Source organism: Neofelis nebulosa, chromosome 3 (assembly GCF_028018385.1).
Source record: "Neofelis nebulosa isolate mNeoNeb1 chromosome 3, mNeoNeb1.pri, whole genome shotgun sequence".
NCBI classification, from domain to species: Eukaryota; Metazoa; Chordata; class Mammalia; order Carnivora; family Felidae; genus Neofelis; species Neofelis nebulosa.
This window is the reverse complement of record NC_080784.1, coordinates 21975684-22002530: the sequence shown is the minus strand read 5'-3', so window position 1 is coordinate 22002530 and position 26847 is coordinate 21975684. Positions and strand designations below refer to the sequence as shown.

The window sequence follows — 26847 nt, the reverse complement described above, 5'->3', positions numbered from 1 at the left end:
CAAAGTATTTTTTGCGGACTTAGATGTTAACATTTAAAATAAAGGAATGACTCTCCAAGAACCTACACTGAGGCTGCGAGCCCACTGGGTAAGAGGATGGAGGGCATGGTGGTCAGGGAGGAAGAGAACCCTCTAGCTCCAGGCGGGCAGGCTAAGCAGGGGAAACTCACCAAAGAGAGTCATGGCAGAGTCCACTCGGGGCACCTGCACTCAAGTCTCTACCCCTGAAGGGACAACCCAGCTCTGAGTCCAAGCACAGCCTACGTGTCCCTAACATTCAACCCAGGAACACTCAGTGAGGGTTTGGGTTTCCCAGGAAGACCAGGAAGCTTTGGTGGTCCTCATTGGAGAAGGCGGGAATGTTTCTCACTACCTACACCATCTACACCACCTGCACCATCAACACCACCTACACCATCAACACCACCTACACCACCTACACCATCAACACCACCTATACCACCTACACCATCTACACCACCTACACCATCAACACCATCTACACTACCTACACCATCTACGCCACCTACACCATCTACACCACACCACCTACACCATCACCACCACCTACACCATTTACACCACCTACACCACCTACACCATCACCACCACCTACACCATCTACACCACACCACCTACACCATCACCACCACCTACACCATCAACACCACCTACACCATCACCACCACCTACACCATCTACACCACACCACCTACACCATCACCACCACCTACACCATCTACACCATCACCACCACCTACACCATCAACACCACCTACACCATCACCACCACCTACACCATCTACACCACACCACTTACACCATCACCACCACCTACACCATCACCACCACCTACACCATCAACACCACCTACACCATCAACACCACCTACACCATCTACACCACACCACCTACACCATCACCACCACCTACACCATCTACACCACACCACCTACACCATCACCACCACCTACACCATCACCACCACCTACACCATCACCACCACCTACACCATCTACACCACACCACCTACACCATCACCACCACCTACACCATCACCACCACCTACACCATCAACACCACCTACACCATCACCACCACCTACACCATCTACACCACACCACCTACACCACCACCACCACCTACACCATCAACACCACCTACACCATCTACACCACACCACCTACACCATCACCACCACCTACACCATCTACACCACACCACCTACACCATCACCACCACCTACACCATCTACACCTCACCACCTACACCACCACCACCACCTACACCATCTACACCACACCACCTATACCATCACCACCACCTACACCATCACTACCACCTACACCATCAACACCACCTACACCATCTACACCACACCACCTACACCATCAACACCACCTACACCATCTACACCACACCACCTACACCATCACCACCACCTACACCATCACCACCACCTACACCATCTTCACCACACCACCTACACCATCACCACCACCTACACCATCAACACCACCTACACCATCAACACCACCTACACCATCAACACCACCTACACCATCTACACCACACCACCTACACCATCACCACCACCTACACCATCTACACCACACCACCTACACCATCACCACCACCTACACCATCTACACCACACCACCTACACCACCACCACCACCTACACCATCACCACCACCTACACCATCACCACCACCTACACCATCACCACCACCTACACCATCAACACCACCTACACCACCTACACCATCAACACCATCTACACTACCTACACCATCTACGCCACCTACACCATCTACACCACACCACCTACACCATCACCACCACCTACACCATTTACACCACCTACACCATCTACACCACACCACCTACACCATCACCACCACCTACACCATCTACACCACACCACCTACACCATCACCACCACCTACACCATCAACACCACCTACACCATCACCACCACCTACACCATCTACACCACACCACCTACACCATCACCACCACCTACACCATCTACACCACACCACCTACACCATCACCACCACCTACACCATCAACACCACCTACACCATCACCACCACCTACACCATCTACACCACACCACCTACACCATCACCACCACCTACACCATCAACACCACCTACACCATCAAAACCACCTACACCATCTACACCACCTACACCATCTACACCACACCACCTACACCATCACCACCACCTACACCATCTACACCACACCACCTACACCATCACCACCACCTACACCATCAACACCACCTACACCATCAACACCACCTACACCATCAACACCACCTACACCATCTACACCACACCACCTACACCATCACCACCACCTACACCATCACCACCACCTACACCATCACCACCACCTACACCATCACCACCACCTACACCATCACCACCACCTACACCATCAACACCACCTACACCATCAACACCACCTACACCATCAACACCACCTACACCATCTACACCACACCACCTACACCATCACCACCACCTACACCATCAACACCACCTACACCATCACCACCACCTACACCATCAACACCACCTACACCACCTACACCATCAACACCATCTACACTACCTACACCATCTACGCCACCTACACCATCTACACCATTTACACCACCTACACCATTACAGCTGAGGACCTGCTGACAAGACCGAGAACCACACCACAGCCAGACACATAACCGGACAACTGCCAGAGAGTTCCAGTTGCAGTCTGTGACAGCAAGGGGCAATCACCGAGGTGGGTGAAGAACTCTGAGCCCAGCAGCCAGGTTCAGAATTCAGGAGCGAAGGGCATGGGACAGTGGCAAGCAAAGCAAAGGGGCGGCAGAGCTTCTCCAGAGTTGCACAACTCTTGAGCTGTTGGCAGAAGTGCACCTGCAGCTGGAGAAGAGAGGGACGGAGGGCCTGAACACGGATGGGGATGGCCGGCAAGGGCTTGGTCCGGGAGAGAGGTGAAGCAGGGCAGGGACCAAAGGCGGGCTGGGTGACAAAAGACAAGCAACATCCGATGGATAGAAAGATAAGGGCCACAGAGGGCTTTCTTGGGGCTTTACCCGGGGGTTCTTTCTATTTCTTCTGCTCTTTGGGGGGTCAGGGCTTGCCCTGCTGCCCTGAGGGAATTCTGGCGGGTAAGAGAACAATTCGATTTAGAGCTTCATCTGGGTTAAAGAAGTACTAGTGAAGGCAGCTACCACCAGGCAATTTCTTCGACTATCAGAAGAGTTAGAGGGGAAGGAGACACATTTAGCTGGTGAGAACGCACATACCACACCTACGCTCACTGAGCAAGTGGGACTTCCATTGTGAAATGAAACCAGGGAATGACAATGACCTGCAGGCTAACAGCTGCTAGTTTTAAGTGAAGGGTTAAGTCAGAGCAGAGTTACACCATGAAATGTGGCCAATAAATTAAACCAGATATATTAAACCCACTAAACCAACTGTACTTTAATATTTCATAGTTATATTTTCTTAATAACCCATAGACATGCTCCACACAGAGTTCCTCCCCGCGTCAGAGGGAACATACAGTCACCAATTTTGTGTGGCACAGTAAGTAGTCTTACAGTGCTTCTGTTCGCCCTGTCCACACCCCAGACAGTCACACTGGTGACAGACTATTACCATTCGCTGGTGGCCTTTCTTACTGATGTCACCCATCTGAGAGCAGAGGTAAAGCTCTTCCATGGTAAACTGTCATGAGCCCCTCATTTACAATGCTACTAATAATTAAAATATCCAACATTTTCTGAATGTGTGCTATATGGCAGCACTATCACAAAGCCTTTGTCATATTTTTATCTTCTCAACTACCATATGCAATAACATCTATGACTTGCTCCATTTTATAAATGAGGCAACCAAGGCTTACTGTCAATAATTAGGGCTAATTATAGCTAATAATTAGGGAAGCCAGACACTGCATCCAGGCATAATATTTTCTGATCTGGGATTCTTAGCCAAAATAATATAGCATGACAAAATCATAAGTCAGGAAGCATGATAGAGAATTAAGATGCAGCATTCAGGAAGGTCTGGCTTTTAATCCATGGTTTGCTCTCACTCACTATCTGATCTTGGCTAACTGACCTATTGTCTTTGAACCTGGGTTTTCTCATCTATAATATGAGGAAAATAACAGAAAAACTACAGAGTGTGATGAAGTATATAACATTCTTAGAACTGTGCCTAAGACATAGTGAGTTTCAAGAACTATTAGTTATAAAAGGAGGAAAGACGGTCTGTATTTTTCTTACGGGAAATCACCTCTTTGGGAATCTTGCAGAGCTTCCCAGAGATCTGTGCTGTGAAATTAGGAGACCACCTTAGTCACAATTTAAAGCACAACTGCTTTCTTAAAAATAATTAAAACATTTAATAAGAAAGAACAAAGGACATAGCAATTCTAAGGGCTGGTAAATAACAAACAGGCACAGGCTTCTGAACGTAAGTGACATTTATAATTTATACATCTCTAATTGTTATGTACAAAGCTGTTAATAGTTTGATACCCAAAGGGAGTCTGGATGGCTTTATATAACCCATATGCAGTTCAAGGCCTAAAAGTATTATTCTGCACTGCCTGTGACATCTGGTAAAATTGGGAGGGCCAGCTCCCCTTTACATCTGCTCCTATGGACAAAGCTCCCTGGCTGGACAATTCTCCCTATGGACCAGATGTAGTTCCTGCTCAAGTCTGAGCTGAGGGTTTCAGGTACCTGGCAGCCCATGGAATTAACCAAGCCAATCACATCCTCGCAGGAACCTGAGGTCACCTCACCCTCTTGGTACTACAAAGCCCGACTCCCACAATCCCTGCTGGTTCCCTCTATTCCTGAGTGCAGCCCTGCATGGCCTGTATGGCAGCCATGTCCTCCCCTCCTGGGAAGTGAGTGTGCACAACAAATACACTGCTGACAACTTCATTTGTCCAGTGTCGGGTGTCATGTCCTTCTCTGGAGCCCTAGGGCAGGAGTCCTAATCTCACCAACAAGTGAATAGGATATGATTTTAACACCACATATGATAAAAACTGATGCAAAAGGAATTATGTACCCTCAGCAGAGGCATTTCTATCAAAGGATTCTCCACAGGACTTCTAGTTCATGCAATGATGTGCACTCCAAGCTTCTCTTAACCTAACTTTCGGGTCCCACACCCCACATTTGCCAAGCCACCTCTCCATCAGAAGTGTCTCTTTGGTAACAAAAGGATATGTGGGAAACAGTAGTTTAAAGAATACGATATTCTTATTCACAAGCATAAGTTTTATTGGGGTAGGAATACATATTTTTTTTTAATGTTTATTCATTTTTGAGCAACAGAGAAAGAGAGCAAGCAGGGTAGGGGGAGAGAAAGAGGGAAACAAAAAATCCAAAGCAGGCTCCAGGCTTTGAGCTATCAGCAGAGAGCCTGACACAGGGCTCGAACCCATGAACCGTGAGATCATGACCTGAGCCGAAGTCAGCACTTAACCAACTAAGCCACTCAGGCACCCCAGGAATACATATTCTTAAGTCTATAAAGTCTGAAACCACAAAAGGGAAGAAAGAAAGATCAGCACATTTACACCATTTACAAGATTTCTATCTGTTTACTTTGCATGGAAGACTGCCTGGTTTAGGTATGAGTTTTCCTAAGCAACAACAGCACGAACTGCTGCTTTGTTATCTCAAACATCTTCCATTTAACCACAGAAATCCACCCCGATCATATTTCCCTTTATAAAAATCCCTGGTTGCATCAGAAGGATTTACACAGTTAACTTTGATATTAAAACCCAAATGTTATAAGAAACAAAATGGATCATAATGCTACCTGCAGCAGAGAGTTAATTCATGGGGGTGGGAGAGTGGGTATGCATGTAAGGGCACACTAAGTATTTCCCTGCAGAAACCAGCTCATCAACAACGCTTAGAAACACATCTCTGTGGGGTGCCTGGGTGGCTCGGTCAGCTGAAGATTGGACTTCGGCTCAGGTCATGATGTCACGGCTCATGGGTTCAAGCCCCACATCGGGCTTTACGCTGACAGCGCAGAGCCTGCTTAGGATTTTGTCTCCATCTCTGCCCCTCCTCCATGCTTGTGCGCTCTCTGTCCCTCTCTCTCTCTCTCTCAAAAGTAAACAAAAAAACTTATATAAAAAAAAGAAACGCATCTCTGTTCCTTACTTTGTAAGAAGAGCTAAAACATGAAGTATTGTCTTCCTTGAAGTTCTAAATACAAGAAATCAATTATTTTAAACTATAACTGATGGCTGTTATGATTCATTTTCAAGCCTGGAGATCAAAGAACGAATGGCACACAAGAGCAGCAATGGAACAATGAGAATCTGAGGTCAGCAGGTGAAGAGGCTGGCCTCTGAGCTCTAATTGCTAAAACTTCTAACCCATTCTGAGACAGCACACACTTGCCCTTTGCAATACTCACAGTGACCAAAAAAAAAAAAAAAAAGAAATCCTTTTCTCAAGAATATCAAAACAGAAGGAAAGGCAGTAGGATGGATACTATGCTCACTTTAAATTTTTTAAATGTTTTTATTTCTTTTTGAGAGAGACAGAGTGAGTGGGGGAGGGGCAGAGAGAGGGGGAGACACAGAATCTGAAGCTGGCTCTAGGCTCTGAGCTGTCAGCACAGAGCCCAACACAGGACTTGAACTCATGAACCATGAGATCATGACCTGAGCCGAAGTCGGACGCTCAACCCATTGAGCCACCCAGGCGCCCCCGGGCTCACTTTTTAAATACCCAGCCCACCTTTACCTCTAAACAACAATAAAAGAATAAAAGATCCTCCCTCTCTTACTTCTTTACGAATGGATGCTCCAAAAAGTGCCAATGCTACTGGTATCCTAATTTCAAATACAATGTCATGAAATTCCCTATTCATTCCATCATGGTTTTTTTTTTTTTAAAGAAATTCCTATCTTTATTTGATTTTCAGTACCTGTTCCAGTTCTGTGTAGGCTTAAATATAGTTGGAGTCAAGTAATACAGAACATTAATACTATCCTTGCCTTTTTTAGACCCCATTTCAGAGCAGTGAGTTTAACGAAAAATAAGACTATTTATATCCTTCCAATTAATGGAAATTATACTGCTAAATGAATATTTTCCTCCAAAGCAGGCGACACAGAAGGCTGTATGCTTACCCTGAAGAAGATGGCATTGTTCACGGTATTTTTGGAAACCTCCTTCTAGAATCAGACACAGCCCCTACCCGACCCCCCTGCCCATCGGTACATGCATGTGCATACACACTCACAGACATCTGTTACAATTATTTATGGCTATTAACTTGGCTTTCAATCGACAACTATAACGTCTAGCTTGAAAACCAAACTTTCACCTGGCTAAGGTCAAGTAATTCCTGAAATGTATGGCAAGGGCCATTGTGGACTCCTGTTTTTGTTTTCCTGTCCTTCACAGAAATGGAACCACAAGTTTTAGCTGTTTCCACGGTTACCCTTAAGACTGCATTTTCTTGCCTGCCCTGTGCAGTTCATCACTTCTGTGAGCAGAAGTCTCATGGCAGTTTCCGGAGGCTTCCTCAGAAAGCTGTGAGGGCTCATTAGCCCTCCTCCACCTGCTGCTGTGCGGAAGTGATGGCTGCTACTAAGTCATCTACTATGTCCCTCAATTTGCGCCAAAGACTCGGAAAGGCAGACCAGAAGGGTGCCAAGGAGCTTGGGTCCCTGCGGGCTGAGTAGTGGAGAACAGGATTCCAGGCCTGGACTGCCCACCTCTGGAGTGTTATGTGAGAGGAAAAAAAAGTTCTATCTTGTTTAATGCAGTGTTTACTTAGAGTCTCTGTTAGCTGCAGACAAATCAAATCCTAGCTTTTATAAACAATATTTAAAAAATAAAACCCATTCTCCATAAACAAAGATATCTTATGCAGAGGACACTCAAAAAAGTGTGCCATTAAAAAAAGAAGGTGCCATGGATTCCGGGAGCTTTTCCAAAGCAGGTGTTTCGAAGGATCTCCAGCACTGTTGGAATAAGCACAGAGCTGTCCGAGGTGACCACTTAGAAAAGGACAGGTTGGGGCACCTGGGTGGCTCAGTTGGTTGAGCATCCGACTTCGGCTCAGGTCATGATCTTGTGGTCTGAGTTCAAGCCCCACATCGGGCTCTGTGTTGACAGCTCAGAGCCTGGAGCCTGCTTCAGATTCTGTGCCTCCCTCTCTCTCTCTGCCCCTCCCCTGCTCAAGCTCTGTCTCTCTCTGTCTCAAAAATAAATAAAAACATTAACAAAAAAATTTTTTTAATTAAAAAAAAAAGGATAGGAACTCACTTGAATGATTACATCTAACTGTTTTCTGACTGTATCCCCATTACTTCATTATCAAATAAACATGAAAGGTCGACTTCTACATAAGGTAAGAGTTCAAGCATAGTTGTGTTGTGTCATGCCACATACAGCAATATCCACATCCCTTTAAGAACCCAAACACACACGCACACAGCAGAACACTGCTAGAGAGTGCCTGTTTATGATAAAACAAGAAAAGCAAAGCATAAAACAAAAGCATGCCTTGAGACTTACGTGGTTATCTCTATAGTAGTAAGAAAGGGCAGGAAATCGCCGTCTGCTCCGGAATTTGGAACTCCCCACGATGATGTGTGCTGTGGCCGATTTGGGAACATACAGTTCAGTAGGGTAAGAATCACAAACCTGTCACGGAAAACACAAGGGGAATTTTTAGGCAATCCAGTAATGCTTTGTGAACTGCCACAAGAAATTCCATTCAGCATACTTATACATTGCGCGTATACATTTTCTTAACCGAGTTACCAACAGCTACTTCAGAGAAATGAAGAGCTGGTGATTCCATGAAATCCTCACAAAGAGAAGCAAACACTCTTTAGCAACCTGTCCTTGTGCACTGCCCGTTCTGTCTACGGGCACTGCGAGCAGCAAGACAGTTCGGAACAGGTGGGCATTTCTCACCTCAAGAAGGGACAAGTTATAATTCGGCATCCTGGTAGCTGAAAACAATTTCGCTACCTGTTTTGAGTGAAAGATAGCCTGACAGTGGGAGGCAAGCACCAGGGGTGAGCCCCCGGGGCCATTTCTCTGTCCCCAGCACACAACATGTGCACTCCTGCCTCCAAGAAAGCAGTCCAGCCAGTGCCCTCCCTAGAAACTTCTTCCGTTGGGTTTTCCCAAATCTCCTCCATTCTCGAGGGACAACCCAACTCCACCTCCTTCAAGAAATTTCCTCCCTGCACTTCCAGCTCGGGTAACTCTCTAGATCTGACTTGGTACCACACAATTTAACAGCTTTATTTCTGTTTCTTACATGTTGATTTTACAGATGGTAAGAAATGATTTTATTCTTTCTGCCCATCACTAGTGGTGATTCCCACAGTGTAAACTCTGGAGCCTTGGAATGATCTCGTGATTCAGTCAGAATCAGCATTTCAGAACGTAGCTGCAACTTGCCAATTTCATGACCTTCAGGAATGTCAAACTACACTGACCTCTGAAACTGATGACACACAGAAATAATACCCGACAGGTCGATGTAAGGATCAACTCAGGTAACACCCACGACAAAGCACTTTATAAACCACTAGGCCTAACAAAAATGTTAGAGGTAGCAACAGTAATCGCTGACGTGTGGCTCAGTATGTATTTCGCTTTGACATCAGCCAGTCGATCTTTTTTCAATGTGAAGATCGCCTAGATGGCATTTCCCTGGATTTTGCCAAAGTGGCTGCTATTTTCCAGAAGTCAAGCACCTTCTTCTTGGCCATTTCAAGAGTCCTCAAGGAGCAGTAACAACAGGGAAATGCATTAGCTGCCTGTCCTCGGTCTACCTCCAGCCCACACTCACTCCTCTACAAAGATGGAACTGAAGGCAACAGAAACCCACCCCAAGCAAGAGCCAAGCCTCCTCTCCACAGCTCATGAAAATCGTCCTGTGATGGTACCTCCCCACCCCGACCTGCCTCCACTGTCTTTGTTACCAGACTGGTGCACGACAGTGAGCAGGAGATAAAAGGACCACAAAAGTGACATTCTCAGACTCCAAGTGTAATTTCACCATTGAGCCAAAGACATTTCAGGGAAGATTATTAAAGACTTCAGAGACTTCAAGGCTCCAGCACTGACACTCCGGAGGAAATCCCGTACCGGGAACACTGATACTCTGGAGGAAAATCTTGCCCCAAGAATAGATGGTCCAACCTAGCTGGACGCAGAGGGTTCTTACTGGAATTACTACCACAGGACACTACACCCTCCTCCCCATGCAAATCTGGCATCTGCACCTCTCTTCAGTCAGTCGGCTAGAATGTCACTAGACAGGACACACCCGCTAGCTTGAAGTTCAAGAGACATGTAATCGTTGTACCAGACTTACAACATTTCCTTAAAATAAGTTTTAAATAGGAAATTGGGAGGTTTTCAGTAAGGCGGGAATCACCTACTTTCTTCACTATACAACACTAAGGAATTGCAAAGTTATGATTAAATTAAATAAGGAAGTAATAGGTGAGATTTCTCAACATGCCTATTACACACAGGTTTTCTGAGTAACAAAGAGGTGAGCTAGGAACCGTGGAGCTCCTGTCAGGTCCTCTTGTGGCCTCCCACAGCCAAAGGATGCCCAGCTTGTGTCACGCTGGAGCCTTTATGTGCACCATACCTGGTGTAGGACCAAAGGAGAGATAAACACCCAGAACTCACTGTCCTTAATACTCCTGGACCCAATCTACTTAGGGACCTGACCATTTGCTATCCACTCCGGGTCCTCTTTCTTCACCAGAAGAGCAGGAAAAACTTTCCTCCCCTTTAAGAAGACCTGGGCCCTCCCTCTCCACAGTGAAGGCAACGTAGACATTTTGGTTAGCATGAGCAAACACCAAGAGCTTAACACCTCAACCCAGTCGGTGGTGGTCATGGCCTCCCCTCTAGGGACACACCAATGCCATTTACAGGGGCTCCTGCTTCCCCCAGAGTACTGAGTCAAGGTGAAAAAGAGTTCAAGGTTAAGAACTGAAATATGGACATTCTGATAAGCTCTTGCATGGGGAGCTCTAAGAGAAGCTAAAATACCTTCGGAAAAAAGTCAGACTCATGGTGTCTATTAGCTCAGGTTTCAAGATACAAATTCTTAATCAAGCTGGAAAAAAAAGTGAATCCACCCTGCGTTCATGAAAGCAGATGGCACTTTCACGGAGAAATTTAAAAAACAGTCATGGATAGCACTGACCACTCTCATTTTTGCAATAAGCTCACGCAGTCATAGTAAAAATTCTGACAATGAATAATGCACAGCATGGTGCAATTTAGGCTACCAAATTCTGAAACTAATCAATGCACGTCCCCAAATGTTGTCTGGTTTGGAAAATTATGTAGGAAAATTCAGAGAGAATGGGAGTTCAGAAAAGTACAAAAAGCTTTTCTTCTGACTTTTCTTTCTTTACATTAGCTGCTTAAGCCAATGAAGGCAGAATAAGTTAAAATCATTTCTGCGTACTTTTTTTTTATTAATAAGGAAATGATTTTCTTTGTCCTCCACTAAATAAATTAGCCTGCCAAGAGTGCCTGCCTATCTTGGTTTTTTAGCCTTGCCCAGAAAATCTCTTTGGATAATTGTTTCACTCATTCAACTAGTTTAAAAATATATATATTTGACATATACCATTGTGTAATTTAAGGTGTACACATGTTAATTTGATACATTTATATACAGTAATATGACTGCCACTGTAGTGATAATCAGCACCTCTATCACGTTACGTGAATATCATTTCTTTTCAGTGGTTGGGATTATTAAGTTCTAGTCTCTTACTCAGCAAGTTTGATGATTATAGTACAATGTTGTTGATGATTTTAGTATGATATTGTTGTCTACTGAATACTTAATACGTGCCAGGCATTATGTTAGGTGCTGGGGCAGTAATGAATAACAAAAGAGCTACTGGCTTCAAGGACTTCTCATTCCCAGGAAAGTTGATCTCTTTTGACCCAGTTATAATCTTGCAGTCAACTCATTTACCATTGCAAGGTAGTATCCACCTGAGATGCCATCCGAGATGTCTTGATTAGACCTCTGTATCTATGGAGAACCACTCAGCTGAGCACTTTGGAGAGTTAGTTGCCAGAGCCTTGTATCTATATAGACAGCTTTCTTCTTAAACATTTAGTATCTAAAATTTATTTCAAGGAATTTATGATATAATATTAGGGGAGAAGGAGGGTGTGAGTTGCCTAAAACAATTTACATATAAATATAATAAAAAAAAATGTAGCACACAAAATATAGCTGTAGAAAATGGAAATCGACAAGATTGCAAATTACTGGCTCCTACTCTATTTTAAATTTTATTCCAAGAGAAACAGGTGAAACTTTTAACCTAAGTAGTGAACGATAATTCTTTTATTTAAGAAAGACAATTTCAGGAGTTACGTACAAAGGGAAATCTTCACTTTGAGAGTTAGACTATCACAGGCAAGTCTTATAAAGAGGACTCATAGGAACGATGACAGAGTTGATGATGAGGATGATGGTGGTGGTGGTGGTAATTAGTCTCAAAACATCACACACACAGAAAAGGGCAGCACAGGTTCTGAACCTGTTTCTTTCTAAGAAGAAAGACATAACTCTTGCAAAACGATGGAGACAAAGAAGCCCCAAATTTTCTCAACTATGAGGTGAAAACAAAGTAATGCATGATGCCACAACTTTCTCAATGGGCTGTGAGTCAGAAAGTTTTTGAAGCAACTTTTATTATATTTCTAAGTTGGTAATAGAGAAGGGCACATCGTCTTTCTCACTATTTCCATCATATTAGTAAAATCAGACAATCCCCTAGGTTTTCACCTTTTCTGCTTCAACACAATCCTTCGGTTGTTAGTTTGGGTTTGCTGCATGTTACTTTTGAAAAGAAATGCTGACTAACTCATGTTTTGCAGTCTCCACATGTAGGACATAAGTGACTAAATATGAGTCATGTTTGTGCTACTAGTTCTAGAAGGAAATCTCTTCAAAAATAGGAAGAACTTGTGTCTCCAAGCAAATATTATTCCACAAGATGCAGCCTAGATTCATTTTCTTCCTCACTCAAGGGTGTGTCATATTTTTGAAAAATGTCAAAAGGGACCCAATTTTCTTTACTAAACTTGGATTTTCCTCCCTTTCATTTCAAGGCTAAAAATCCATCGTCACATATTTCATAACGATGGAGACAAAGAAGCCCCAAATGTCTACTCACGGTGTAAGATTATGGTTGTTAGATTTAAATGTCATTATGGAGAAAATTCAGTATCACGTATCCATTCTATCCCAAATAATCTATAAATTCATGACATCAGAAGAATTATGTGGAAGGAACTGACCTCTACACATCAAAATTTACTAGAAAACCGTAATAACCATAATTAATATAAATGTAATTATGGATATTATACAGGATCAAACTGGGATAGAGTTTAGCAAGTAGGCCAGGATTTAAAAAAAAAAAAAAACACACAACAACAACAATATGCTGAAACATGAAACAAAATAGTAAACACTGACAATTCAAAACTTCTGAGGACCCAATGATTCCCCAGGAATAGTATGTAAATGTCTCCTGAGAGGAGATATTTGTAACAGCTATAAATGTTAACATACGTCTTTTCAATAAGAAAAAGACAAATAATCTTATGGAGAAAAAGGATCAAAAATAACAAACAGGCAAGTCATAGAGAGCCAACGTGAACTGCCAATAAATATAAGGTCAAACTTGTCAGTGATGTGGAAGATGGAAGTAAAACCACACTGATATCAACTTCACACCAATAACACTGGCATTTTTTTAATTTAATTTTTTGATTAATAATTTCACATGGTTAAAAACATGAAACAATACAAAAAAGGTGCATATCCTTGTGTTCTGTTCACCCCATTCCCACCTATTCTCCAGGTTATCATTCTGGGGCAACTGCATACATACAAATATATATTCTTATTTTTCTCCCTCTTTTTCAGATAACAGATGTCACACTATATTTAATGCTTTTTTAAAAAGATTTTATTTTTTAAGTAATCTCTACACCCAATGTGGGCCTTGAAGTTATAACCCCAGGATTAAGAGTCACACACTCCACTGACTGAGCCAGCCAGGTGCTTCTCTGCCTTGCTTTTTTGAAACTGACAATATACTTTAATAATCTTTCCTTATTAGTACATGAATATCTTCCACATTTTTTAATGGTTACATACTAATTTAATTATATGGATAGAGCAAAAATTATTTAACTGGTCCTCTATTAAGAAATTTTAGTTTCTTCTAAGATATGCTGTTACAAACAATGCCTCAATAAATCACCATGTACATCATGTGTGTATGCTATCAACTCTTTACAATAAATTCCCAAAAGTAATACTGCTAGATCAATGAGTAGGTGTATCACCAAATAATGTCAATGCCAACTGTTGGTGAGTCTGTGGAGTAGTGAGAACTTGTATATCTTGCTATCAGGTCTGTTAAGTCCACGTACACACTTTGGGAAAGAATTTGGCAATATCTAGTAATGTTAAAATCCACATACCCTCTAACTCAGAAATTCTACTCCTAGATGGAAACGCTCAACCATGAGTCATGTATTAGCCAGTTAACAGCTTTGTGATGATAAACAAAAAGAGAAAGAGAGAGAAGGAGACAAGGATAAGAATAACTTTTAGAACTCTGGTATAGCTGTAAAATATAATATGATACAATGGTGAAAAATGAATGAATGAGAGCTAAAGGTATCAACAGTTTCTGAACTTCTCTGGGTCTTGGGCAGTTACTTAACTGGGCTATGCCTGAGTTTCTACATCTGCAACGCAGGGATACTAACAACACCTACCACATGGTACTGCTAACATTGTCAGGCTTTTTAGAACAGTGGCATGTGGTAACTATTATAGATGTGTTTATTAAATGAAATGAATCTCACAAATACAATGCTGAGTGAAATATCAAGTTTCAGTAAACGACATTCAGCACAATACCATGTGTAGAAAGCATTAAAAACACACAAAATAATACCACATATCACTACTTACAAATGTAGACACATTATACACAAACAAGGGAAGGATAACACCAGACTGCAGTCAGTGGCACCGGAGCAGAGGGTGATCCGGAGGGCACTTTAGAGAGGTTTTTTTTTTGTTTTGTTTTGTTTTTTTAAATTTTTTTTTTTTCAACGTTTTTTATTTATTTTTGGGACAGAGAGAGACAGAGCATGAACGGGGGAGGGGCAGAGAGAGAGGGAGACACAGAATCGGAAACAGGCTCCAGGCTCCGAGCCATCGGCCCAGAGCCTGACGCGGGGCTCGAACTCACGGACCGCGAGATCGTGACCTGGCTGAAGCCGGACGCTTAACCGACTGCGCCACCCAGGCGCCCCTTTAGAGAGGTTTAAGAGCATTCATCTATGTGTCTGTTTTTGTCCCAGGACCATACTGTTTTTACTACTATGGCTAGCAATCAAATATATATATAGCTAATTATTACTATATTTATATAATAAACTATTGGAACTATACTAAAATAAAAAGCTTCTCCACAGCAAAGGAAACCACCAATAAAACAAACAATGGGAGAAGATATTTGCAAATAATATACATGATAAGAGGTTAATACCCCAAATATGTAAAAAATTTACCCAACTCAACACCAAAAAATCAAAATAATCCCAGGAAAAAAAAATGGGCATAGGACCTAAATAGCTATTTTTTTCCAAAGAAGACACACAGATGGCCAGGAGACACATGAAAGGATGCTCAACATCACTAATCATCAAGAAAATGCAGCTCAAAACCACAACGGTATCATCTCACACCAGTCAGTATGGTTAGTATCAAGAAGACAAAAAATAACAAGTGTTGGCAAGGATGTAGAGAAAAGGGAACTTTCGTGCACTGTTGGTGAAAATGTAAATTGTTGCAGCCACTGTGGAAAACAGTATGCAAGTTTCTTAAAAAATTAAAAATAGAAATACCATACGACCCAGCAATCCTACTGCTGAGTATTACCCAAAGAGAACAAAAACACTAATTCAAAAATACATATACATCCTTCTGTTCATTATAGCATCACTTACAATGGCCAAGATATGGAAGCAATTTGCGTCCATCAATAGATAAATGAATAGAATAAATGTGGTGTGTGTGTATACACACACACACACACACACACACACACACACAGAGGAATATTATTCAGCCATAAAAATGAATGCGATCTTGCCATTTGTGACATAAATGAACCCAGAGGGCATTTTGCTAAGTAAAACACAAGTCACATAGGGAAGGACAAATACCACATTATTTCACTTATATGTGGAACATAAAAAACAAAACGAATCAACACACACATAGAAACAAACAAAAAACAGAAATAGACTCATAAATACAGAGAGCAAGCTGGTGGTTTCCAGAGGGGAGAGGTGGAAGGATGGGAGAAATAGGTGAAAGGGATTAAGAGGAACAAATTTCCGGCTATAAAATAAATAAGTCACAGAGATGAAAAGTGCAGCAAAGGGAATATAGTCAACAATACTGTGGTAATGATGTGCGGTGACTATACTTACCAGGCTGGACATCACATAATGTGTACAATAGCCAAATGACTATGCTGCACACCAAAAACTAGTATAACACTGTATGTCAACGATGCTTCAATAAAAAATTTTTAAAAATGTAACCAATTAACAGGAGATAAGGTGTAAATGGCCAAGAAGCATATACAAATCTACAATCAAGAAATCAAAGCATGTCAGTTAAATTGAGAAATTGCTTGTCCCACTATCAAATTGTCAAGAAAATTGTTTAAGAACGAAACTCTTTCCCTGTGACGGCACAAGAAATCAAGCCTTCTCATACACAGCTGCTGAGAATTTATATAAATCTGCAGTTCTTGCTGACAATGTGTACAAAAATTTGTGTAAAGTTTTTGACACAGAAATTTGACCTTTAGGAATCTGTCTTTAAAAGGAATTTTAACATGGGCAAAGATATAGCTACCAGGATGTTCTCACTATGTTATTTAAAATAGTGAAAAATAGGGGCGCCTGGGTGGCTCAGTCGGTTAAGCGGCCGACTTCGGCTCAGGTCATGATCTCACGGTCCGTGAATTCGAGCCCTGCGTCGGGCTCTGTGCTGACAGCTCAGGGCCTGGAGCCCGTTTCAGATTCTGTGTCTCCCTCTCTCTCTGACCCTCCCCTGCTCATGCTCTGTCTCTCTCTGTCTCAAAAATAAGTAAACATTAAAAAAAATTTTTTTTAAATAGTGAAAAATAATAACAATCTGAATGTCTAAAAATTGGAGATTAGGTAGACAGAATATGACAGTCATACTACACAATTGTTATACGATGTTTTTAAATTATATAAAATATATTTATTGACAGGAAAATGCAATATGATGTGTGAGGAAAAGCAGAACACAAGGCATGTGTTGTATGATTCCATTTGCATTACATACATTCGAACAGTTCCTTTTCCTATGTATTTTCCAATTTTAAATTATTCAATGCATTACTTATATAAGAAAAGACATTAAATTATGCAGATGAGAAAAAATCTGAAGTAAAATTTTAAAACCTAACAAAAGAATGTGAGGGCAATGTTCTTTTTTCTTTTATAAATTCTCTGCAACATTCTTATGCTACTTTTATTACTTAAAATATTTAAAAACGTCATAGGGAAACCAACACTGATTTGTAAGCCCATCATTAGGGACAATACAGCATTGGTTCTGCCCCTTCTGCCTCCTTTCCTCTCCATAGGCCTTTCTGTAAACGTAGACACATCTCGCCACATTTCTCTAGGGAAGCCTCTTGGTGACCTTGTGTACCAATCAGGAGTTCAGTGAGTACAGAGAGGAGCTGGTGCCAGACTGCCATCAGAGTCTCTGTGACTTCCCCACTAATCACTCACCACACTATAAAAAGAGCTGACAGGAGAACTTGGCCCTGGCCTGCTCTCCCACCCACTGGCTGGCCATGAGGCCACTGGACTTCTCTGAGTTTCCATTTCCTCAAACATTAGGGGAAGGGTTTGTGTGTCGGGGGGTGGGGGAGGTCTCTAAGTTTCCAAACTTTTTGATTCCGGTGCAGGTAGGAAATGTAGCTGGTAATAACCAGGGGAGACTTGCAAATCTACAGATCTATATCTACAAAGAGCTAAGAAATTAAAGGAGATTAAGTCAGTCATGCTAAGCCACGGGAATCAGGAGTTCACTTGGATTAAGCATCTAGATTTCACTAGATGCCTGCACTCACTCGGTAGTCTCTATTCACATCGCTGAGCTGCCAATAATTATTAGGGAGGCCCATTCGCTTGTATTCTTCGCTCAGATCGATCAGCATCCAGCCCTGTTCTCTTTCTTCTTTATCCAGCTTGGGGTTGAATGAAAAGCAGTATAACTCCTCATATTTCACTGCAAGAAAAGGGAGAATACAGCCAAATCAAGCTAAGCCAAAACTAGAACCAAATCTCCCCAGAAGCAGTCTGTCTGGGCTAGAGTACATCAAGAAGCCAGTCCGGCTCCTGGTCCCTTGGGACACCCTCTCTGGGTAGGTACGCCCACCTCCTCCCGACAACACCATGAAGACCTTGGGACAAACCAACTCAACTTTGCAAACGCTTCTTTCCTTTCAGAAACAAGGACTTCTCCATTGTGTGCTTTCTTTAAAGTTTCTTTGGAAGGCAAACATATTCTCCAGACCATACAAGAAATGGAACTTAAAAATTAATTAAGAATGTATGTATCATTAGACATCAAGAACTCAGTTTGTTTATGTATATCGAGCTTGGATTTGGGACGGCTTCTCAGAAGTAGAGAGAGGGCCCGGACCACTGCCATATTTTGATGCTCACAATATTCAAAAAAGAAACAGCAATTGAAAGGCTGTGGGATGTAGGGGCACCTGGGAGGCTCAGTCAGTTAAGTGTCTGACTTAGGCTCAGGTCATGATCTCACAGTTCGTGGGTTCAAGCCCCACATCGGACTCTGTGCTGACAGTTCAGAACCTGGAGTCTGATTCAGATTCTGTGTCTTCTTCTCTCTCTGCCCCTCCCCCACTCGTGCTCCCACACACTCTCTTTCTCTCTCAAAAATAAACATTAAAAAAAATTTAAAGAAAGGCTGTGTAATGTATTTAAGTGTTTGCCCGGAAAACATCTGAACTTTTAGCAAACACATCAATGTCATAATTACAGTGCTCATACAAAATTCATAGGATTAATAAAAAAATCAATTCATAGTGTCAGGCACCCTGGTCATGAAGGGCAAATTTAAGGATGTACGACGAAACTCTCCTTTCAATTCTGCAAGGATGTCTTTGTCTTTATGTAACACCCTTTCTGCTTGTGAGCCCAAGCTCCACAGCCTTCCCCATTTAAAGCTAAAATTTGATTTTCTTGCTCCAGTCTCGCCCTGTTGAAAGAAGCATTTAGGCCAGTGCTAATCAACAGAAATGTAATGCAAGCCACATATGTCACTTAAAATGCCCTTGAAACCACATTAAAAAACTAAAAAGAAACAATGAAATTAATTTTACTAATATATTTTATTGGTAACCCAATATATGCAAATATTATTTCGATATGTGCGTAATATAGAACTTATTAATATTATATATATCTTGCTTCACAACGTCTTTGAAATTCCATGCTAGCTCCATGTCAAGTGCTCACCGGCCACATGCAGGTGCTGGCTACCATACTGGATAGTGCAGATCCACACATCGCTAGTAAAGAGAAATCATGGCTGATACTCACTAAACCCGTATTTCATTCCAGATTCTGTTCTTAACAAATGTATTAACCTACGATGGGCCTCATTTTCCAGATGAGAAATCTGAGGCAAAAAGTGGTTAAGGAACATCCCCAGGGCCACAGAGCTAATAAATGGGGACTCTGGATTGAAATTAGGCAACCTGGCTGTAGAGTGCATTCTCCAAAGCACACGCAATGCTCGTCTAAGGCAGATCCTTCTCTCTTCTCCCCAGACGGACCACTTTTGTGTCTTTTCTTTCCTTGTTCCATCCTCTTAACCTTCCTCTTTTTTTCCAATAGCTTTTTTTCTCCTCACAGTTTTCTGAGGTCCCCTCATTTATTCCCTAATCTGTTGATGACATTCAGATATGGATAATTTAACTGCTCTTCAACATGTGTCTGGAGACCCAGTCAAGGACCTCACCACCAGCAAAAGGCCACAGCAACACACAGGCAGCCTAAGATCTAAACTCAGTTTCAGGCTTGTGATTACCATTGAAATGACTCATCTACATGAAAGAAGAAAGATAAGGGTCATATTTTTCATTAGACATGTAGTCTTTCTTGTAAAAAAAAAAAAGCAAACAACTAGAGTGTACCTGTAAGATAAACTATGTTCTAGTTCAGTTTCTCTTGATATCATGTATTCTAAACTTCAAACTTTAGAATATGGATGATTTCAATCAATAAGAAAATACACACCTACAGCTATCTGTACAAACACAGAAGAGATGCTCTCAGTAGGAACTGGTTCTTGTAATCTTAGCTTATTGAGCAGACAGCACAAAAAATTGAGATCCATTTCTGGGAACCAATGGCTCGACACTGACACATCTTTTCCATCTCTCAGTACCATTTTCATGACTCAGGCCTCTGATATCATAATGTTAACCGCAAATGCAATTTGTTTAAGAGGGCAACAGAATCTCTTGAGAAAGCCTCGGTTCCCTCGGTGAAAGCAGAACTTATGAAGACAGGGTTAGTAATGGAAGCTAAGTGCCCTTCGTTAAGTAGTTACAGATAGGTGCAAAGGTAGAAGAAGAAAACCAGTGGAGGACAGAGAGTTTTCTATGTATGGGCTCATGCCTGCTGTCATTGGGAGGAGGCAGAGACACGGTACAGAAAGCAGGAATAACTTAAGGCAGACGTGAACAAGATCATTCGTGAATTCTGAACTGGGAGACATTAGAATGGGTTACCACTAAAACTGTGAAATGTTTTGTGTTATTTTTTTAAGCAAAAGGGTGATCACTCATACCTCCAGCCCAATGTAAGTTAAAATTCTTCACGAGGGCAAAGAAACCCACATTTTTGTCAACCCAAACTCAGTCTTATTAATGTAGGCAAGCTTCTCACACAAAGGCCAGCCCAGGTGAAGCCTTCAGCTGAGGCCTGCCGGCTCTGAGAAGTTATAAAGTACCATTAACACAGATGCAAACTTTACTGAATAGTTCCCATTCACAACGATCTGTTCCACTCACCTCCATCTTCTGCAAAATACGTAGCAGAATTCTTTTTAAGTTTATTTATTCGTTTTTGAGAGAAAGCAAGAGAGGGGCAGAGAGAGGGGACGAGAGAGAGAATCCCAAGCAGGGTCCACAATGTCAGTGCGGAACCCGACACCAGGCTGAAACTCACAAACGTGTGAGATCATGACCTGAACGGAAACCAAGAGTCAGACACTTAACTGACTGAGCCACCCAGGCACCCCTACCTAGCAGAATTCAGTCATCAGCAAGTAGGCGAGCTAAAAACAAAAGTAGGGCTACAGAAATCTCTAGTCTTTACAGAATGTGAACTGAAAGAACATACCTGCTTTGGAAAAGTCAGATCCCTCATTTCTCACCTTCGTCTCTTAAAACAGACATGTGATACTCCACTGGCTTCTTACACCATAAGGTCTGAGCCGACACATCCAACATAAAAGGTCTTCTGCTGCTAGTGACAGCAGGTTTCTAAGCCAGGTGCACTGAAGGCCTCTCCCCTACAGCTGCTCCCGTAAGAAGCAAATACCCCACATGTCTTTGCACTGAATGTGCACCTCCAAGCAAAAGAAAAAATTTCAGAAAAAATTATGTAGAAATCATTCGAGCATGTACTTTATTGACCTACTTAAATCTTACAAATGCTAGGCAAAGGCAGATTTGAAGGTTTTTCTATCTATTCAGAAAGAAAAAGGACAATTTCTAAAGTACTACATTAAATTAAGAATGAGTAGCATCGGGGCACCTGGATGGCTCAGTCACTTAAGCATCCGACTCTTGCTTTCGGCTCAGGTCATGATCTCACAGTTCGTGAGTTCAAGCCCCACATCGGGCTCTGTGCTGACAGTGTGGAGCCTGCTTGGGATTCTCTCTCTCTCTGTCTCTCTCTCTCTGTCTCTCTCTCCCACTCTCTGCCCCTCCTGCAGTCTCTCTCTCAAAATAAATAAATAAACTTACAAAAATAATAATGGATAGCATCTTGGTCATGTTTCTAGGAAAACCAAATTGGTGTTTCAGGACTTGGCAGGTAGCGAACAAGATGCAGGTTTTGACTGACTCTGTGTTGTTTGAGCACAGCTGTTCATCACGTGCCCCTTAACACAGGGAAGCACTCGTCTCTGCTCTCGGTTCCATACCTATTGCTCTCATTGACGCCTTCAGCTCTTAGGTAAGCCCTCTTCCTACTCCCTGGGGAAGATTTACGCCACCAAGTGGCAACTTTCAACTTGGAACCACCAAGCCCACAAATGGCCCAGTCTCTGCACCCCACCTCTGCTCCTTCTCTTCCATAAAAAAGGAAAGGGTGTTCACTCGAGCAGATAAGGCAGCTGTGGGTAAGACAAAGCAATTAGAAAAGGAAGAAAAACAACCTAGTTTGTTGCCCAGGTATCAGGCTAAATGGTTATGAAAACAGAATATTTAGGGGAAAAAAATGAGGGAAGTATCATGATAGACTAATTGGGAGAAACAAAATGTAACTTAATATTATAATAAAAATACTTTAAAAAGAAAAAGAAAACTTGCAACAACCCATGTAAAACCTGAGTAATACAATTATGTTACTGACTGCTTCCCTTTTGCAAATTTTTTAAAAATTGAAAGGAAAAAACAAACACGAATGGGCATTAGCAGAGTGCGGAGATGGGTCTGGGAAGGGGAAAGTTACAGTCATCAGGAGGACACACACTGTGGGGTTTATCAGAACCAAAAGTAACAGTTGAAAGCTAGCCTGCCCCCCAGCCTTCTGCTTCATTCAAGGACCTACATGGAGTTGAAAAACCATTTCAAGTGGGGTCAGGAAAGAACACAGCTACTACTGGACTTCACAGCTTTAGAAGAAAAATAAGGAAGAGGTGCCTGGTGGCTCAGTCTGTCAGACTCTTGATTTCAGCTCAGGTTATGATCTCACCATTCGTGGGTTCGAGCTCTGCATCAGGCTCTGTGCCAGGCTTGGGATTCTCCCTCTCCCTCTCTCTCTCTCTCTGCCCAACCTCAGCTCTCTTTCTCTCTCTCAAAAAAAAAAAAAAAAATGAGGAGGAGGAAGACGAGGAGGAGGAGGAAGAAGAAGAGGAGGAGGAGGAGGAAGAAAAGGGGGAGAAAGGGGGAGAAAGAGGGGAAGGGGGAGGAGGAGGAGGAGGAGGAAAAAGATGTCTGCTGTCTATTTTCAACCAACAAGTGTTTGAATTAACCACCAGGGCTATGGAGGCTCTTAGTGGAAAAGAACTTCTAGACTCAGAGATAAGTGTCGTCAATAAAAAGAATATTACAACCGCAGATACTGCATAACAGCAGTGACTTAGACTAGGACATAAAAAGTTAAATTAAGCAAATGAGGGGCACCTGGGTGGCTCAGTAGGTTAAGTGTCTAACTTTGGCTCTGGGCATGATCTCACAACTCATGAGTTCGAGCCTCACCTAAGGCTCTGTGCTGACAGCTCAAGAGTCTGGAGCCTGCTTCAGATTCTATGTCTCTCTCTCTCTCTCTCTCTCTCTCTCTCTCTCTCTCTCTCTCTCTGTGCCTTCCCTGCTCATACTCTCTCTCTCAAAAATAAATAATAAATATTAAAAATATTTAAATAAAAATAAACTGAGCAAATAAGATGATGTCAGTCATGAGATTTTTTTAAATCATAATAAATGTGCAAAAGAATTGGGGACTAAGATGAACTGGAAAAAAAACACTGTAGTTTAGAAAAAATGGTAAAATAAACAAAGAAGATGGTTCAAATGTTAAGGGACCAACCAACACTAATTGATACAAAAATAAACAGCATAAACAAATTGGAGGAGAGAAGAAGGCACATGGGAAAAATGGAAGCTGAGAAACAGGGGTCTTTTCATCTGAAAAATATATATCCTTATTGGTACACTGGATCTATTTTTCATTGGGTCAAACCTTTACTTTAACCTAAATTGTTCTTTATTCAGAATTAAAGAGCTTACTGAATTTGGCTACATTAATTTTTCATTCTTACCAATCTGAATTCACACAAAAGACAAACCAGTAAAAGCTCACTAGATTTTTAGTAGTTTGATGTACCCTTATCCCAGAAATCCTAATTCAGTGAGGAGAGGATCTCATGAGCTCTGAAAATATCTCTATCATAGGACTTGACTTAAATGGACTCTGAAACATTTCTTCTTTTGTAAAAAAAAAAAAAAAAAAAAAAAGTTCTTTACAGGACCTTGTAGTTTAGTTGTGTGTCCATAAGGGTAGCTGGAAATAGGTGATTTGTGTTGGTGACTAACCAGAGTAACCAAAGAGAGCTACACCGTGCTACTAGGATTCAAAGTATACCACACCCCACCCCACCCCCACACACACCCATTCTGATATACCTAGAGGAGGGGGAAGGTGTATTTTGTAAAGGATCCTGACATGGCTCTGATAAGCCACCCCTACTCCTAGCTGGGACCCCCCCCCCCACCTTTCCCTACCTCCGCCCAGATCCGAAAGCCTGCTTCCAAGGTTAAAGGCTGTAACGTGTCCTAATTTTAGCCCTGCCTCTCACATTAAACTGTGAAACTCTCTGGGTTCTATTTCACCTTCCCACACTTATTAAAGTACTATGTTTTATGTAAACTGGCATCTCTAATTCCAGCGTTTCAAAATGCTGATGGCTTTTTAAAAATCTTCTAAGGTAATGGGTTTAATTCAATTAACTACTATCATTTCCTTTCTTGCTCTCTGGCTGTGTCTAACACCTAACTCCCAAACGCCACCTTTAAGAAAGGATGTGTGTTTTAAAAAGTGAGGCACGCAGAGGTCTTCCTCCCTGGGGGCCCTCACAGTGAGAGTCCTGGCGCTCGCTGTCATCACCGGCCAGAGCCCTGTCATCTGCCCTTCCAGCCACTCAGCTCTTTCCCAGTTCTCTGGGCTCTTCCTAAATCCCATTAATCCGGTCAGAGCACAAGTATTATCCAGTACACCCATTAATCAGTGACACAGAAATTGCTGGCACACAATTCTCCTCACAATCCCTGCTGCACGCAACCTCACATACATCTTCCCAGAACTTCTGTTCCAATTATAGTGTACCCTCTAAAAAGTTCAACTGCTTTTCTGGCTAACTCTGCAGTTCTCTGCAGCACATGGGGATCAAAGAGCCTCAACCAGCTGCCTTGAAAGGGGAGCGAAGTTGAGGCAAAATGATCAGATTTTGACAGCTCCCTGGCATCATTTTCATTAGACAGCTTTAGTTCTCCATTATCTGCAAATGATACGGTCACATTATCAGAAACGGAGGACCCAGCCAGACCTCTTGCAGTATTGACGATCAAACCTCTTGCCCTGAATCAAAAAGCATTTAGCAAAGGAACTGTAAACACAGATCCCATCTCCCTCATCAGTGACTTTGGTGTGACCCTACCACGAACACTGCTCTTCTATAAAAGATTTACTTTTACTGAATTCTCCCGGGAAACTCAGACGTCTATTTCTTGTAGGCAAAAGAACAGCACAACCCATACATGCCACGTAGAGAGACAAGAGACCCTTCTAGAGAAGTGCACAGTAAGCCGTAAGTGTGAAGACCTCAAACTGAGAGACTGAACAAGAGAGTAACTAACAGCACCTATGTTTCAAATCAACTAAATGTTCTGCCCACAACACTTAAGGAGGTTTCGTTTAAGAGAACCAACATATCCACATGGTGAATATAACTGATGTTAACAAAGGTCCAGTTATACCAACCTTGGGAAACATACATCACCATCAAGAAGCAATAGAAACCAAACCTTGAGGGGTGCCTGGATGGCTCAGTCAGTTAAGCGTCCGACTCTTGGTTTTGGCTCCCATCATTATCTCACAGTTCGTGAGTTCAAGCCTTGGATCGGGCTCTGTGCTAACAGCATGGAGCCTGCTTAGGATTTTCTCTCTCTGTCTCTGTCTCTCTCTGTCTCTGCCCTTACGCTGCTCTCTCTCCCTCTCAAAATAAATAAATAAACTTAAAAAAAAAAAAAAAAAAGAAACCAAACCTTGAAAGCCCCAAGAGGGGAAAGTGCACTGGAACTGTTTGACATCAATGCTTTCCATACAAAACAATGTGTCAGTTTACCTTAGGCTTTAAGCAAGGTGGCTTGATCATCATAGTATGGGAAGAGCATCATTCTAAGATGATTTCACTCCAAAGGGAAAACATGCTCTAACCCTTCTGCCAAGATAAAGTGAATACTGACAATAATGAAAGACGTTCATATAGTAAACAACTCAGGGGGAACCCCTAAAAGGCAGCGAATCATTCAGAATTCTTGGCCTCATCTGAGGACTGGGATAACATATAATTCCTACAACACCATAATTCTTTTTATTTTTTTTTATTTAATTTATATTTTTTAATTTACATTCAAGGTAGTTATCATATAGTGCAACAACGATTTCAGGAGTAGATTCCTCGATGCCCCTTACCCATTTAGCCCATCCCCCCTCCCACAACCCCTCCAGTAACCTTCTGTTTGTTCTCCATATTTAAGAGTCTCTTCTGTTTTGTCCCCCTCCCTGTTTTTATATGTATTTCTTGAACATGATTTGTGAACTTG

General features: G+C 42.2%; 1 protein-coding gene across 2 annotated transcripts in view; it reads right to left on the bottom strand.

Annotated features, from left to right (window-relative positions):
- MTMR7 (myotubularin related protein 7) overlaps positions 1-26847 on the bottom strand; it is a 132536-nt gene that overhangs the window by 39152 nt on the left and 66537 nt on the right. For both annotated transcript variants that reach the window (XM_058720086.1, XM_058720087.1), the window contains 2 exons: positions 18328-18485; positions 8606-8734 (listed from right to left, as the gene is read on the bottom strand). In XM_058720086.1, coding sequence (XP_058576069.1) covers positions 8606-8734; positions 18328-18485 — 287 coding nt within the window. The remainder of the gene's footprint in view (positions 1-8605; positions 8735-18327; positions 18486-26847) is intronic.